The sequence below is a fragment of the Macaca nemestrina genome, chromosome 5 (assembly GCF_043159975.1).
Source record: "Macaca nemestrina isolate mMacNem1 chromosome 5, mMacNem.hap1, whole genome shotgun sequence".
In the NCBI taxonomy this organism is placed as follows: Eukaryota; Metazoa; Chordata; class Mammalia; order Primates; family Cercopithecidae; genus Macaca; species Macaca nemestrina.
In genome coordinates, this window is record NC_092129.1 from 67,344,023 (window position 1) to 67,361,149 (window position 17,127).

Sequence of the window (17,127 nt, forward strand, 5' to 3'; positions counted from 1 at the left end):
CATTAAGGTAATCTGGGCATCTGGTATACCAGAGCACAAGATTATGAACTAGGAACCTAGATGTATTATTGAGTCATTTCCTTGTAAAAGCTATTGTGCATCAAATCACAGAGATCTGGACACATATAGAGTCCATAGGAGGTTTTTAAAAAATTGATCCCATGGGGAGAAGTTGGAAGGGATTTATCTCAAAAGAAGCAGAAAAGAACTTAATCACAGTCTTCGAATGTCTGAGGGTTGTTAAAGAGTACATCTTTCGGATGTCCTGGAGAATGTTTGATTGTTTGTTTGTTTTTAAAATCTCTACTGAGGACAGATTAGAAAGAAATGAATTTAAAAAGCAGCTGGAGTGGATTTCGGTTTAATATAGCATAAATGCTCTTTATAGTAAGTACTGGTAGAAATTGGAACATTATGATATATCTCTCCCTAAAGGTCTCCAAGATGGAATAAACATTACTCTTTTAAAGATGGCCATCATTCTAAAAAATCATGTCATGGACTTCAGCTGTGAGAAAACAGTGAGATTTGGGATCACAGGATGTGAGGGAATGTTTTTGCTTAAGACACACACACATACACATACCTTAAAATGTCATTATTTTATAACTCCTGGAATTAATGTAAAACACTACAGATTTGCTTTAAAAGGTATACATTCTTTAATGAAATTACAAATGGTCATGCCTTCATGAAATTATAATTAAACCAAAACTTCTTGAACCAAAGTGGAATATAAAAATGTAATTATAACAGGTAATTATCAATGTAATAACCTGTGTAATTACATGTTTTTTTTTTCCTGTGCAGTGCACTTAAAAAAAATAGAGATCTTGTTTTGTAACTTTAAAACACTTAGAATTGTGTAATTAGGATAATTAAAAAAAACAGTTTCCAGGTGCAGTGGCTCACGCCTCTAATCTCAGCACTTTGAGAGGCGAAGGCAGGCAGATCACTTGAGCCCAGGAGTTCGACACCAGCCTGGGCATCATGATGTAACCTCATCTCTACAAAAAGATACAAAATAATTAGCTGGATGTGGTGCCATGCCCCTGTAGTCCCAACTACTCGGGAAGCTGAGGTGGGAGGATTGTTCGAATCAGGGAGATCAAGGTTGCAATGAGCCGTGATTGCCCTACTGCACTCCAGCCTGGGCAACAGAGCAAAAGCCTGTTACAGAAAACAAACCAAAAAGCCAGTTGAGTAGCAAAGTTTGGATAGGGCATAGAATTAAAATCTCTATCAGAACAGCACACATACTTTTAGGCCCCAAAGTAGATAGCAGAGATGAGCATACAGCAGGAAAAAAAAAAAAATCATCATATGTGATTGACTAGTTAGAAATTTGGGCCGGGCGCGGTGGCTCACGCCTGTAATCCCAACACTTTGGGTGGCCGAGGCGGGCGGATCACAAGGTCAGGAGATCGAGACCACGGTGAAACCCTGTCTCTACTAAAAATACAAAAAATTAGCCAGGTGCGGTGGTGGGCGCCTGTAGTCCCAGCCACTCAGGAGGCTGAGGCAGGAGAATGGCGTGAACCGGGGAGGCAGAGCTTAGAATGAGCAGAGATAGCGCCACTGCACTCCAGCCTGGGGGACAGAGCAAGACTCCGTCTCAAAAAAAAAAAAAGAAATTTGTACCTGTTTTCCTTAAAGCTGAAAGTTATTTAGTGGCTCCTAGGAGATGCAGCTAAGATTGGGTATAAACATGGACTAGAGAACTGGAGACCTCATAATCTCATGATAATCCCATTTTCCAACGGGCAGATACTCTCAATCATACAGGGAGAATGTAGCATTTCACAAGCCAATATATCAAAATGGAGAGAACATCCTAGTGTATAACATAATATAAAGACTGGAACAATCTAAGTGTCCCTAATGTAACAGAAAGATTACAATGATTAATACCCCTAATACCCAAAAGTTTAAACATGTCAAGTTAATGTGAACTTTGAGCTTTCTTTTCTCTGAAAGCACAGTGGTAATAATAATAGTATTATAATAACCCTATTGCTTTGATATGGTGTGCTGAGAGTTTTGCTGCATTATCTTAGTTAGTTCTGGTAACAGCTCTGTAAGACAGATTTATTGTCATGCCTGTTTTCCAGGTGGAGGAACCGAAACATAGAGGGGTTAAATAATTTGTCCCCAGGGCTCCCAGCTGGTATTTGGTTCTGCATTCAAGCTCTTACTCAATAATCAGTACTGCCTACCTCCTCCCACATATATGCAGAAAAGAATTTCATAGGTTGAAGTCACAGTTGTGAAAGTGGCTTTTTCCTAGAGGAATAATGGTCATTGTAGTGGCGCTACCACATCCTCAAGCTCCAGGGCTTTGGGATTGTCCAGTCACCCTCACGTGGGCTGTCAGGTTCAATTATTTCTGTTTTTAAGTTGCTTGGCTCATGGAACATGATTTGATCACTGTCTTAAATTCATATGTGCACACTGCTTTGTAATAGGATTTGAATGCAGTGACAATTGTTTTGAATCCCAGAGCTCAATTTCTGTGTGACACCTGGACTCTCACTATGCCATTCTGAAAGATCTCATATTGCTAAGTTATATTTGCTCACTTATTTGGGAAATATGGTAAAAGAAGTTATAAAAATTTTTTTAAAGTAAATCTGCTCACTTTGCTATAGCCTGCCTGCCTGCCTTCCTGCCTTCCTTCTTTCCTTCCTCCTTTTTTTTTTTTTTTTGAGATAGAATTTCGCTCTTGTCACCCAGGTTGGAGTGCAGTGGCATGATCTCAGCTCACAGGAACCTCTGCTCCTCAGGTTCAAGCGATTCTCCTGCCTCAGCCTCCTGAGTAGCTGAGATTACTCAGTACTCAGTACTGGGTGTGCGCCGCCACACCCAGCTAATTTTTGTATTTTTAGTAGAGACAGGGTTTCACCATCTTGGCCAGGCTGGTCTCGAACTCCTGACCTCAGGTTAACCAACCCGCCTTGGCCTCCCAAAGTTCTGGGATTACAGGTGTGAGCTACTGCGCCTGGCCTGCTATAGGATTTCAATTGTCTTTCTGTGTTTTTCAAAAACTAGAAACCTTGTTTCTGAACCTAAACTTTCAGTATCTCTAAGATCTCAATAGAGAGAGACCATCCTCAAAGGTCTCCAATAACCCCATAATGTTTGTTAGGTTATAACATTGGACTAGCAACTTGAAGCCGTTTTGAACAAGACAAGCATGTGATTTTTAAAACTGTTTCAGGGTCGGGTGTAGTGGCTCATACCTGTAACCCCATCATTTTGGGAGGCTGAAGGGGTGGAACACTTGAGCTCAAGATTTTGAGACCAGCCTGGGCAACATGGCGAAACCCCATCTCTACAAAAAAAAAAAAAAAAGAAAAATACTAGGTGGGCATGATGGTGTACGCCTGTAGTCCCAGCTACTTGGGATGCTGAGGTGGGATTGTTTGAGCCTGGGAGGTCAAGTCTGCAGTGAGCCATGATTGCACCACTGCACTGTAGCCTGGGTAACAGAGTGAAACCCTGTCTCAACAACAACAACAAATATATATAAAATGTTTCAGGGTTTGACCCCATTTCACTAAAATGTCTGTAGTCTATCATTTTCTCTTCCTAAAAAGGACGTGCATGTTTTTGACTTACATACTTGGGAAGGTAATTCAGAGGCCAAACTACAGACAATTTCTTTATAATCAAGCTGAGGAAGCATAAGTGTTGATGTTGGAGGGGGAAAGTGAAAATTCTTTCTGGAACACAGGATACAAAGAGTCCATTTTGCCTGTTGATTTGACTTAGATGAAAACTCATAGGGCAGGGTGGTTATCTTCCTCTTGGTTTTGGGAAAGGTGTCTTTGGCTGGCACTTAGTTACCAACACTGGCATGAAGAAGGTACCCAAAGTCATCTCTCTGCTGCTTGAGCACAAGATTGTGAACCAGGAACCTAGATGTATTATTTGAGTCATTTCCTTGTGAAAGGTCTGGCCAGTGTCTGGCCATTCTTTCCATTTCAGTATCCATTTCTTCTTGTTGCAGCTCAAGGAATACGAGGCCCAGCACCGGCAGTCGGCTGCCCTGGACCCTACCGATTGGCCAGATGGTTCTTACCCAACATTTGATGGCTCATCAAACTGCAATGTGAGTTTACCATGTCTTTGACATCTTGATCACCTATACTGATAAGGGACAGTCTTCACCATTTTAGACTTTGGATTTCTTTTCGCAACTTCCAACTCGCACCTGGGTCTGCAAAGAAGTGTCTGTTCATATAGATTGCTTATTTTCTCTACCTGACAGAGACTCAGCTACAGTCCACATAGTGTTATCATGCTGGGGGTTTGTTTTTTATTTTTTTTTTTATTGCAGTAAAGTATACGTAACATGACATTTACCATATCAGCTATTTTAAAGTGTTTGGTGATACTGATACTGTTAATGATATTGATCATTAGGTACATTCACATTGCTGTGCAACCAGCATCATAATTTATTTCCAGAAGTTTTTCATCATTTCAAACAGAAAGTCTGTTCTGATTAAACAATAACTCTCCCTTCACCCCTGCCTCACCCACCTCCACACACACCCTGCCCCTGGCAGCCACTGTTCTACTTTCTGTCCCTGTGAATTTGACTACTCTCAGTAGCTCATATAAGTGGAATTATACAATATTTGTCTTTGTGTGTCTGCTTTATTTCACCTAGCATAATTCCTTCAAGGTTCATCCATGCTGCAGCATGTATCAGAACATCATCCCTTTTTATGGATAAATTATATTCCACTTTATGTGTATACCACATTTTGTTCGTACATTCATCTGTTAATGGACACTTAGGTTGCTTCCAGCTTTTAGCCATTATGAACAATGCTGCTATGAACACTGGTGTACAAATATCTCAGAGTCTCTGCTTTCAATTCTTTTGCACATACCCAGCACATACCTAGGAGTAGAATTTCTGGATCATATAGTAATTCTGTATTTACCTTTTTGAGGAACCGCCATATTTTTTTTTCACAGTAGATGTATCGTTTTACCTTCTTGCCAACAATTTACAAAGGTTCCAAATTCTTTACTTTCTCATCAACACTTGTTATTATAATTTTTTGATAATAATTATCCTAATGGTGTGAAATGGTATCTCATCATGATTTTGATTTGCATTTCCCTCAAGCATCTTTTGTATGTTCATTGGCCGTTTGCGTATCATCTTGGTAGAAATGTCGAAGTCTTTTGCCTGGTCTTCAGTTATGTTGTTTTGCTGCTATTGTTAGGTTGCAGGGGTTCTTTCTATTTTTTGGATATTAATCCCTTATCAGATACATGATTTGTAAATATTTCCTCCAACTCTGTGGGTTACCTTTTAGCTCTCTTGATAGTGTCCTTGATGCACACACTTTTAAATTTTGAAATCTAGTGTGTCTATTTGTTTTTTTGTTGCCTGTGCTTTTGGTGTCATACCCAAAAAATCATTGCCAAATCTAATATCATGAAGATGTTGCCCTCTGTTTTTTTCTAAGGGTTTCATAGTTTTAGCCTTTAGGTTTAGGTTTTTGACCTGTTTTGAGTTAATATTTGTATATGATGAGATGTATGGGTGCAACTTCATTCATTTGCATGTGGATATCCAGTTTTCCCAGAACTGTTTGTTGAAAAGACTATCCTTTCCTCATTTTATGGTCATGGCATACTTTTTGAAAATTAATTGATCACATATGTGATGATGTATTTCTGGGCTATTTTGTTCCTTTGGACTATCTCTGTCATTTTGCGAGTACCATGCTGTTTTGATTACCATAACTTTATAGTAAGTTTTGAAATTAGGAAGTATGACACCTCCAATTTTGTTCTTGTTTTTTAAGGTTTTTTTTTTTTTTTTTTTTTTTTAATATTTAAAGTTTCCTTGAGATTCCACATTAATCTTAGTTTGAGCTTTTCTATTTTTGAAAAATATATCATTGGGATTTTGATAGGAATTGCATTGAATCTTTAGATTGACTTGGGTAATGTCATTTTAACTATATGAAATCTTCCAGTCAATGAACATAGGGTATCTTTCCATTTATTTAAGTCTTCATTAATTTTTTTCAGCAGTATTTTGCAGTTTTCAGTATATAAGTCTTGCTTCTTTAATTAAGTTTATTTCTAAATATTTTATTCTTTTTGATGTTATCGTAAATGACAATGCTTTTTAAATTTTTTTCAAGTTGTTCATTGCTACTGTATAAAAATGCAGTGGATTTTCATGTGTTGATATTCTATCCTGTCACTTTGCTGAATTTATTAGTTATGTAGGCTGTGTGTGGGCGGGGGGGGGTGGCACGCATAGTATTAGGGTTTTCTATATATAAGATCATGTCTTCAGGAGGCTGAGGTGGGAGGATCGCTTGAGCCCAGAAGGCCAAGGAAGCAGTGAGCTGTGATTTTACCACTGCACCCCATCCTGTGTCAAAATAAAAAAATTAAAATAAAAATAAAAAAACAAGAAAACAAGATCATGTCTTCTGCAAAAAATAATAATAATAATAATTTAACTTTTTCCTTTCCATCTTACATACCTTATATTATTCATACTGTTTCAATATGACCAAAACAGTGCGATTACAGGCGTGCACCACTGTGCCCGGCCTCATAAAGACATTTTAAGGTGTCGCCTTCACAATGTGTGGAGCAGAAACAGAAGGAATTACCTCTTTTCATGTATTACATAGTTTTGTTTTGTTTTTTAGGTTATCTTACTCTTAAAATTTGGAAACAACCCCATCTCCCTGTCTTCAGTCTCTTGTCTTTTCCTATCTGTGTTCCATACAACCAGTCACCTTTCTAAAACATCCGTCTTTTCTTGCAATTATGTTTTGAAAAGGCTGATGGTTTTCCATTTCTATAAGATAAATTCCACACTTCTTGGCACACTTAAAATTCTATGTGATCTGGCTTTAATCAATTTCTTAAATCTCATATTCTATCTCCACACCCAATACCCTCTATGCCAGACATATTGGACCTCATATGCATGACTGAACAAACCTTGTACTTTTCATTCTTCTGCACTTTAACTCACATAATTTTCTTTATCTAAAATGTTTTCCTCCAAATTTTTCCTGGTGAAAATCTGAGTTTTTCAAGGTGGAGTCCAGCTGTTCCTTCCTCTCTGAAACTTTCCCTCCCGTCCTCAAGCGTATTTATTGCTTCCTATTATATGCTTTTGTTAAACTGGCTTTATAGATCAAACTTAAACAGTTATCCTAGAATATCAAAATTGATTGTACATATTTCAGCCTCCTTGGAAATCGTGACCCCCTTGGGCAAGGAAGACTCTATTCTTTGTCTCTCCAATGTCCAGCTCCTGCAGAAATATTTCAAGAAGAGCATTATATTTGAACATTCATTCTGTTGTTGTTGTTGTTGTTGTTGTTGAGATGGAGTCTCACTCTGTCACCCAGGCTGGAGTGCAGTGGCGTGATGTCGGCTCACTGCAACTTCTTGGCTCAGTGCAACTTCTGCCTCCTGGGTTCAAGCAATTGTCCTGCTTCAGTGTCCCGATTAGCTGGGATTACAGGCATGCGCCACCATGCCAAGCTAATTTTTCTATTTTTAGTAGAGATAGGGTTTCACCATGTTGGCCAGGCTGGTCTCGAACCTTTGACAGGTGATTCACCTGCCTCGGCCTACCAAAGTCTTGGGATTATAGGCGTGAGCCACCGCACCTGGCCCAAACATTCATTCTTCCTGGCTGCTTTAAAAGCATGTTTTATGTCTTGCAACTACAGATTCAATCTTTATCTTTTTTAGTATCTAAGCAACAAATGGCGGTTTATCAGAAATAAATATAATCCTTCCATCATCTCCCAGTTTCCTGAATCAAGCACCAGATTTCCACTGCAGCTAAAAAACAAAGGATTATGAATTTGAAAGCCCTGTCTGGTTTACTTTTGTGTGAAAGTGACTGAGACATTACCGTTTATAATAATAAATGTGTCATAGGCCAGCCAGCAATGTGTCCTGGGACAATGAGGTAATCAAAAGAGCTGTGTCCATGGTTTTCAATGTGCCTTTTTGGGTCTCTAATCCTCAAGTCCTAAAGTCTAACATAATGTAGATGTACATCATGAACCTAAAGGATCATGAGGAATAAATACAGTAACTCAGGACCAATTCAAACCCAACTTGGGGGAGAAAACAAAGACTCAGTTGTCCATACTGGGTCCCTTAGTATCAGACTCACTGTATACTGCCCTGATTAATAGCATCTGAGTCAAGGGAAAGGTTAAAAGACTTTGTCCATTCAGAGAAACAGGACTGTAGTAAAAGCTCACCCACTTAGACTTCAAAGAGAGGAGCTTGTCTTGTTTAGGAGAAAGTTAATATAAATATTATCAAGCATTTAGAATAAGCTGCTAAGAAAGCATTATTAAGCATTGGTTTATGAGACCCCTTTCAGAGGGCTAGTCAGAACCATTACCTGGATATAAATTGTGAGAATGAAATGAGTTCTTCTTAATAGTTGGAACATTTCATTCTCTTCAGCATTTCTCTGTTCATTTGGGAGGCATTTATAGAGCCCTTGCTATATAGCAGGCATTGTGCTAGATGCTTGAGTTATAAAAGTAAAGGAGAAAGAGACAGGTCCTGTTCTGACAGTTAATGCTTTAGAGCAGAGGTTAGAATCACACCCATGTGGCAGTCATAGTGGCTCACGCCTGTAATCCCAGCACTTTGGGAGGCTGACGCAGGCGGATTACCTGAGGTCAGGAGTTCGAGACCATCCAGGCCAACGTGGTGAAACCCCATCTCTACAAAAATACAATAAAAAATTAGCCAGATATGGTGGCCTGTGCCAATAGTCCCAGCTACTTGGGAGGCTAAGGCAAGAGAATCTTTTGAACCCAGGAGGCAGAGGTTGTAGTGAGCCAAGATCACAGGACTGCACTCCAGCCTGGGCAATAGAGTGAGACTCTGTCTCATAAAATATATATAAATAAATAAATAAAACAAAATCACACTCATGTGTGTGCACACAGATTTGAGATGCCATGTACACATTTGTATTACTAACTTCTTACCAAACTATTTCTTCATAGATGGCTCGCAAATAAATTCAGCCTGTCTTTGTCAGACCTAGGGCCAGAAATACCTTATGCTTCCTCCTCTCAGAGCACAGTCTTCCAGAAGTTCTGAAGAGTGACTTCTCTTTTGGCTGAGAGGCGTAGGTGATGATAGGCTAGTCAGCAATGCAGTTTTTTGAAGCAGTTGATTTATCCTGTATATTTTGCTAGCTGACTCTCTGCCAACACCCATGCCAACCTCTGGTCATGCTGTTCAGAGCTACAACCCACCACCATCACCACTGAAGTTTACTTAAACTTGATTGTAATCCTAAGGTATATATATGACCCTTGCCCCTCTTACCCTGGCTTTAGCCTGTTTTGCATTTTTATGAAGAGTTGGCCAGAAACCCCATATTCATTCGCATTATTTTAGATTTGCCGCTATGGCAGAGCAGTTAATTTCAGAATTCAGCCACCACGGGCTATAGGTACTTTGAATATTTTTCATGCAAGGGCCGGAGCTTTTCTGTTTTCTATCAATTCCTTTCTAGAATACAGAGATGTGAATAGCCCACTGGCTCGAATCAGGAAGGCCTAGGCCATGAAAGTTTTAGGGATCATAAGGCCTTTGTCACCAGACTTCAATGCCTATATTGATGCCTGTCATGCCTTAGGATTTCATTTGCATTGATTTCATAGGCTTCCCCACCCCCATTGCTGAAATTAGATAATTGCGTGTTGCCTCACAATAAATCCATATGCACATTCCTAGTTTCCAAGAGTGTAAAGTACTAAAGATAGTTACAGGGGAAGTGAAAAATAGCTTTCCCTTTGCCAGAGAAGAATCTGTTTTGTGCTGTTTTCCATTAATAATAAACTTATGTTGGGAGTGCTAAAAGTTTTAAAAGAGATTTTTGGTTGAGAGCTTAGCTGTATTTCTTATTAAATGTCTGCACATTTATTTTATTATTTTTCATTTTAATTTACTTTGGTAAGTTTATTTTTTCCTTTGCCTCCTGCAAGGAGGGATGATTGTAAGAGTTCTCAAGCTTTGTGCACTAAGGTTCAGTTTATTTTCTGGTTAAGAAGACATTTAAAGAAATTATGATCTCTGTTTTACCGGGTTTTCTAGTTTTTTACTAATGTAAGTTGTAGTAAATCATAGTTTTTCTGTTTTTAGAAAGCTGGTGGGTAAGAGTTAGTGATCTATACCTGGTACTTGAATACTAATTAAAATGTTTGCTGTGAAAGATCTTTCCAAATGAGAGATCATTTGATGGCAATCTTATTTAAAATGTTTTAAGAATATATGTAATGTATGAAGAAAAATGAAAGCAACAACCTTGGCAACAAAGTGCAAGATGGGCTAGAGTCATCTTTACCGTTCGGTAGATTTTTCACTTCATAGAAAAATGTGTTCCAGGAAAAGCTGGAATTGTGTTTCTGTAGCTGGAGTTCCTTACCAGGATGGTGCACCCCTGGGGAAATGTTGTGAGTGAGTAAAGCAAGTCATCGTTTCATAACTCATCACTTTTGCTTTTGGGGAGTTTTAGAGTTGGGAAATATTTGTGCAAAGAATGTTATACAGGAGGCTGAGGTAGGAGAATCGCTTGAACCCAGGAGGTGGAGGTTGCAGTGAGCCGAGATCACGCCACTGCACTGCAGCCTGGCAACAGAGCAAGACTCCATCTCAAAAAAAAAAAGAATGTTATAATTTTGGCCTTATAACACCACCTTACCTCCATGTGTGCACTCTTCATAGCCTTCCGTTCAACCATATGTACCTTTTTGTCGCTAATTTGGTTTGTGGTGGAGAGAGCCATGTGGTTGAACTGTGTCCAAAACTTTGGACAACAGACACAGAACGCTGTGGAGCTATTTTCAGTGTTTCCTCGATTGAGGACTTCCAAAGTCTCAACTAAAATATCCCAAGGTTATAAGATCTTTCAGTTGGCACCTTTTAAATCTTTTTGGGACTTTCTAAAATTGTAAACCATAAACATGTCCCTCTCCAGTGGCCAGGTTTTACATAGAATTTTCAATGTCCTTTCACCTGCCTTAGTAACAGACATGGTCTTCAAGCCAGAGGATTCAGGTTTGAAGTTTTGGAAGGAAAGGTAGTCACAGCCCTAGTCGAAATAGAACATTCTGAAAGATAATTTATTAATAACAATTCTGGTATGTGCCGAAAGCCAGGACACCAGCAGAAGTTCCTTTTAAGTGGTTCTTGTGGTAAATGGCTTAATTTCCATTATGAAAAAAGAAAAGGTTAACAGTATAATCCCTTTTTACAGAATATGGCATAAGAACAGTGCACACACTCATAGGTGGCCTGAGCATTTGTGATTTCACTGCTTTCTGGAGCAGAGTGGCAGCATCCGTCTACTTGTATAACCACTGTCCTCTTTTTTAGAATCTGCTATTCTGAGCTCAACTCAAAATTTTAAAGATTGACTGTTCTTGCTGTGTTTATTTTGAGTTTTTTTTTTTTTTACTAGAATAACTTTCAGACACTATCTTTAGGTTAAAATTTACCGGAAGTTTTATTTTTACATTTCAAAGGTGTTAACATATAAACCGATATCATTAGCTTCATCATATGGAGAAGTCTGACCGCAAAGAAGATTTCTTTAATGGCAGCATATGATGAATTTACAAAATCTGCTCCCACCTATAAATATTCCCAGCAATCTAAAAAAATGTGTACGATTTTTATAGTTTTGCTGACTTGGATGGCAGTGGATATTGATTAGATGCATAAATTATGTGAAGAGTGACACATACCATAGTACTTGAGTTGGCGCTGTAGATACAGTGAAAGTATCCCCAAGAAAATGATGGATTTTATTTCTGCTGTCTTTCTCTTCTTGTAATTATTCATTTATTTTTTGAGAAGGAGTCTCGCTCTGTCACCCAGGCTGGAGTGCAGTGGCGTGATCTCGGCTCTCTGCAACCTCCACGTCCCGGGTTCAAGCGATTCTCCTGCCTCAGCCTCCAGAATAGCTGGGATTACAGGCATGCACCATCATGCCTGGCTATTTTTTTTTTTTTTTCTTTTCAGTAGAGACAGGGTTTCACCATGTTGGCCAGGCTGTTCTCGAACTCCTGACCTCAGGTGATCTGCCTGCCTCGGCCTCCCAAAGTGCTGGAATTACAGGTGTGTTTAATAAGCAAGTTTAAGAGAGGATAGATTCCAAGTATAAAAATAACTTTCATTTCTGAATAAGCATTTTGCTTTTTAATGGCGTTTACTTTTTTTTTCCCCACTGCATCTCTTTTCCTAAGGGATCTTTTCATAACTCTGAGTATGTGGGTTTAAATTTAAAAGGGTTCTAATTGGCTGCTTTTTGGTTTACAGCTAGAAAATGGTTCTACTTATTGAAGCTCTAATGGTTGTCTTAGGCTCATGTTCTTCAGTTCTTTATTTCTCACACAGAAGAAGAGTTTACTTGTTTGATTAATATGACCAGGAGAAAGAAGAAACAGGACATAGCAATAATTTATCAGAAGGCATTTATGCCCTGTATCCTTGGGACAGGTATCAGCAATTCTGTATACCATGCATGCAGTATTACCTTGTGTAGATGAACCCTTTTCAAAAATCTTTCTACACGTAACTATGTTAAAATTAACTTTTATTGGCTGTGTGTAGTGGCCCATGCCTGTAATGCCAGCACTTTGGGAGGCTGAGGCAGGAGGATCACTTGAGGCCAGAAGTTCACGACCAGCATGGGCTCTACATAAAATAAAAAGGTTAGCCGGGCATGGTGGCACATGCCTGTAGTCCCAGCTACTGAGGCTACTCAGCTACCAGGCTGAGTCGGGAGGATTTCTTGAGCCCAAGAGGCTGAAACTGCAGTGAGCTGTGATTGCACCACTGCACTGCAGCTTGGGTGACGGAGTGAGACCCTGTCTCAAAAGAAAAAAAAGTAAAAAAAATTTAAAAACATGAAATAATGCACACTGATCTTAGTCTTTTAATGTGTTTGAGACCTTCATATGATTATTCTGATTTTTATGAATAATTCTTATAAATTTTCATTTTATTTGGCTGGGTAGGAGATTATCAGAGGAAATATTACTCTATATTTTAATAAAACCATGATTCTGAAACTAAAATGATAGTAAAATTGGAACATATTTAAGTTCTTATTAAAAGAGTAAAAGTAATAATTCCTTTAATCTACAGCTTAGGGTGAGACTAAAGGAAAAATCAATCCATTGGAAAACTATACATAGTGAGATGTTTTAAGAAATGCCCATTTTGTTCCATCTGGTTATAAGCTGCCCAGGAGCCATTGCTTAGGTGGCTTCTTGTCACTTCTTTTCTGCCCTCTCATTCCGTCTTCTCCCCGAGATAGGGGCCAAAGTTTTCAGGCATGTGTTTGTTGAGTCCCTTAAGATCGCCATGTTTCCACAAAGTTACACAAGAAGGAAGCTGTTGCCTCTACTAGTCCCTGGAAACCAGGACTTCGCCCTGCGTGGGCAAGAGAGGAGACTGGTTAAGCTCAGACTTGAGTCAGACCTTGGGCTCAGATCCAAATCGCCCACCTATTAGCTCTGCATCTGTGGCCAGGCACTTCATCTCTTTGTTATTTAATGTGAAGATCTTCTGCCCTTCCCGTCAACTGCCATTCTTAAAATACTTGAGTTCCCATAAAAGTGCTATTTTTGTACATACCATTAACATGGTAGTAATGGCTTATATTCATGTATCAGCAGAGAGGCCAGAACTGTCAGGACAAGCTTAATGTAAAAGTGCATGTTTACTTGGTTATACTTTTACCAAACACATAATCAATGTGTTTCCTATTTCAGAAGGTATTATCGTGTAAGTGGGTTTAAGGGTGGGCCTGGTATGGTTTTAGTAAGCATGTTTGGACGGAGTACTATCTGTGAAGTGTAAGTAGTTAATTGTACTGAAATAATCTAGGGCCCTACAGTGCTGATGACGTGTGTGGATGTGCATTCCATACCTGTTATGTCAGAAGGCACTCTCATGGCAGGCCCATCTGGCTCTTTGACTTTGGGAACTAACCAGGCACATCTTTATCATTACTGATTTCTACAGTTGTAAGAAGTTGAGGGTGCTTGCTGCTTGGAGGCCTTACTCGACATATTAAGGGCTGGCTGGATGTGGTGGCTCACGCGTGTAATCCCAGCATTTTGGGAGGCCAAAGTGGGCGGATTGAGCTCAGGAGTTCTAGACCAGCCCGGGCAACATGGTGAAACCTCATCTCTACAAAAAAAAAAAAAAAAAAAAAAAAATACAAAACAAATTTAGTTGTAGTCCCAGCTACTTGGGGGGCTGAGGCGGGAGGATTGCCTGAATGAGGCTGTAGTGAGCTGTGTTCATGCCACTGCACTCCAGTCTGGGTGACAGAGCAATAACCTGTCTCTAGAAAAAAGAAAAGAAAAGAAAAGAGAAAGAAAGAAAAACATATCAAGGGCCACACTGATAAAAACAAATGACACAATAACCAGATACTATATAATCTGAGGATACCTATTTAAAAAAATTAAGATAGATTATGGATACAATTTGGTCTATTGTTTCTTTTATTTGGTTGAACCTTGTGGAACTAGAGATAGTAGACAGCTTTTGACCTATGAAAGTGGTGATTTCCTTTGTCCAACCTAATACATAAATACCAAAGAGGATATGCCACATTTCCCCACTAGCTGATTATATTTCAGTACAGATATTTGTAATCTAATTCAGTTTAGAGATTGGCATTTCCATTTGCAATCCCAGTTTCTTATTGTGCTCTTGGGAACAACCCTGGAGAAGTTGGGGATAAGAGGATTTTCATTACTTGTTCAATGTTATCGATTCATTACGTGTCAATTCCTTGTTAAATCATTTGCCCTAGTGCCAGTCTTTATTTAATGGATGGGCTGGGGAGATACCCAGGCCCTATTGTTGTTCATATGTAGAATTTACACTGTGGTCCATCTCCAACCTAAGCCTGCTTATTAGAATCATACGTCGCCCATCATTTGTTTTGAGTTCATTTTAATGTTGTCACAATTACCCATTGTATCAAAATTCATTTTTTTTTTTGAGACCGAGCCTTGCCCTGTCACCCAGGCTGGAGTGCAGTGGCGCTATCTCGGCTCACTGCAACAAAATTCTTAGAACGGTAGTCATCAGACAAATCATTTGGAAAGCAGTATTTTAACACAACCAAATTTTTTTACAGTATAATCTATATAAAAATATCCTTTTATTCACTTCTCAATCCCATTCATCTCCCTCTTTGTACCACACCACACTCCTCACTTTTCAATGTTCACTCTACTATTTATTATTAGTATTATGCTAATAGCATCACATAATTAGTTTATAAAAGGATGCAAATCACTTCTTACACTGCGCATTTGACCCAAAGTGTAGGTTGAAAGAATGCCATCTTGAGCATTCTTTCATTTATTTATGTGCAAGCATTTATTGAGTACCTACTATGTGCCAAGTCCTTGTACACAAGGAGCTTGGGTTTGAGAAAAGGAGCCAGACTAATAGATGGCATGGTTGTGGACTTCATTGAGATTTTCCTGCCTATTGTGATAGGTGCACACAGAAAGTCCAGCAAGCCCCAGCAAGGAGGGTCTGGGGAGCCTTCCCAGAGAAAGTGGTTGACACTGAGGAGGAACTTTCAAGGAGAAGGAGAAATGTGTGTCAGGAGAGGGAGCAGCAAAGTCAGAGGTCTGGATGAAGAGCTGAGTAAATCGGAAAACTTGGGTAATATGAGAAAATTGGGTCAAGTAATATGAATCATTTCTCTCTATCAGTATTTTTACTTCTGGGGTATAGATTCTATTCTTTGCTTATTTTTATTTATAAATTGATTCTCTAATCGGTTGTTTCCTTATTTCTGCAAACTTTAAATTTATATCATTTATATTTTTTATCTTGTCTTTGAGGTCTCATTTAATTGAATTCATGTTCTTATTAAATTATTTTATAGAGGGAAGCAACTATTAGGAATTTCTTCCTGTTCCTTGAGTTATATTTTCTCCTGATGAAGTGTTGAGAGCAAAAGATTGGCTTTCTGGTTTTATCTATGCTTCTTTTTCCCCCCTTCTTTGCCATAGTTTGTTTGTACAGTTGTCATGCTTTTTTTTTTTTTTCATCTTGGTCCTGTTTGGGTGGCTCTGATCACATTCTCTATTTGTGCTGATATTGAAGGTTATGTTTTGACCTGTTTGCCATGCTATCTGACAATAGATTTTTTTTTCTCCTTTCAAGATACAGTTGAGGGCTTTATTCTGTGGTCCATTTATGTTTGTTGTTGCTACAACCTGGCCATGATATATGGTGAAATGTGGTCTTCACTGGGATATCTGGACTCTGCCTTTTCTCTCCTGAAACTGTGTTGAATGTGCTGTATCGTAATTTATGCCACCTGGTTCATAGCCGGGGTAATTGGTGGAATATAGCCATTCTGCCTTTCATTCATTTTTTGAATTTTAGAGGCTGTATTTCAATCAAGAACAGCCTGCCCTGACTTCCCATCATTTCACTCATTGCTCTTCTGCAGCCATTTCCACTGCTCTTAGGCCAGAAAAAGATAAAGAGGCCACACTGTTTCCTTCCAGATCTGGAGTCACATGAAAGGGTTCTGCGGATTCCTGCCAGCCTGGCTTTTGTAGAAGTTGGGGGCCTTTTCCAGTGAGCTTCAGAAATTTCTTTCTTACCTTGGTCGTGGAGTTCAGTACATTAGATTATATAGCTTTCTTTGTTTGGTTGCTCTTGGCGCAAGTTTTTAGTGTTTTTTGTTTGTTTGTTTGTTTGTTTTTTCTTCTTGGGGGGCTTTTCTAGTTTCGTTAGTCGTTGTGAGAAGAATATTCTGTGGTTCAGTGTTCAGCAGAGTTCATGACCTGATAGTTTTGCCAATTGGATGACCACAAACAACCTTTCTAGCTCTACATAATTCCTCTCTGAAGGTATTTAGTCTAGATTTCTTCAATGTGGAACTTGAAGTAAGTTTGTTTATTTATCCTGCAAACATAAGGAGATTAAGGTTGTAGATGTCAGTCTAGGAGGTAACATTGGACCCTCCCTCTTCCAGCTTCGACAGATGCCCAGTGACCTGGTGGCATAAGTTTG

The 17,127-nt window shown here is 39.0% G+C and overlaps 1 protein-coding gene across 8 annotated transcripts in view; it reads left to right on the forward strand.

Moving 5' to 3' along the window:
* LOC105488993 (SAM and SH3 domain containing 1) overlaps positions 1 to 17,127 on the forward strand; it is a 350,928-nt gene that overhangs the window by 283,732 nt on the left and 50,069 nt on the right. For all 8 annotated transcript variants that reach the window (XM_071096570.1, XM_024795158.2, XM_024795154.2 and 5 more), the window contains one exon: positions 4,010 to 4,111. In XM_071096570.1, coding sequence (XP_070952671.1) covers positions 4,010 to 4,111 — 102 coding nt within the window. The remainder of the gene's footprint in view (positions 1 to 4,009; positions 4,112 to 17,127) is intronic.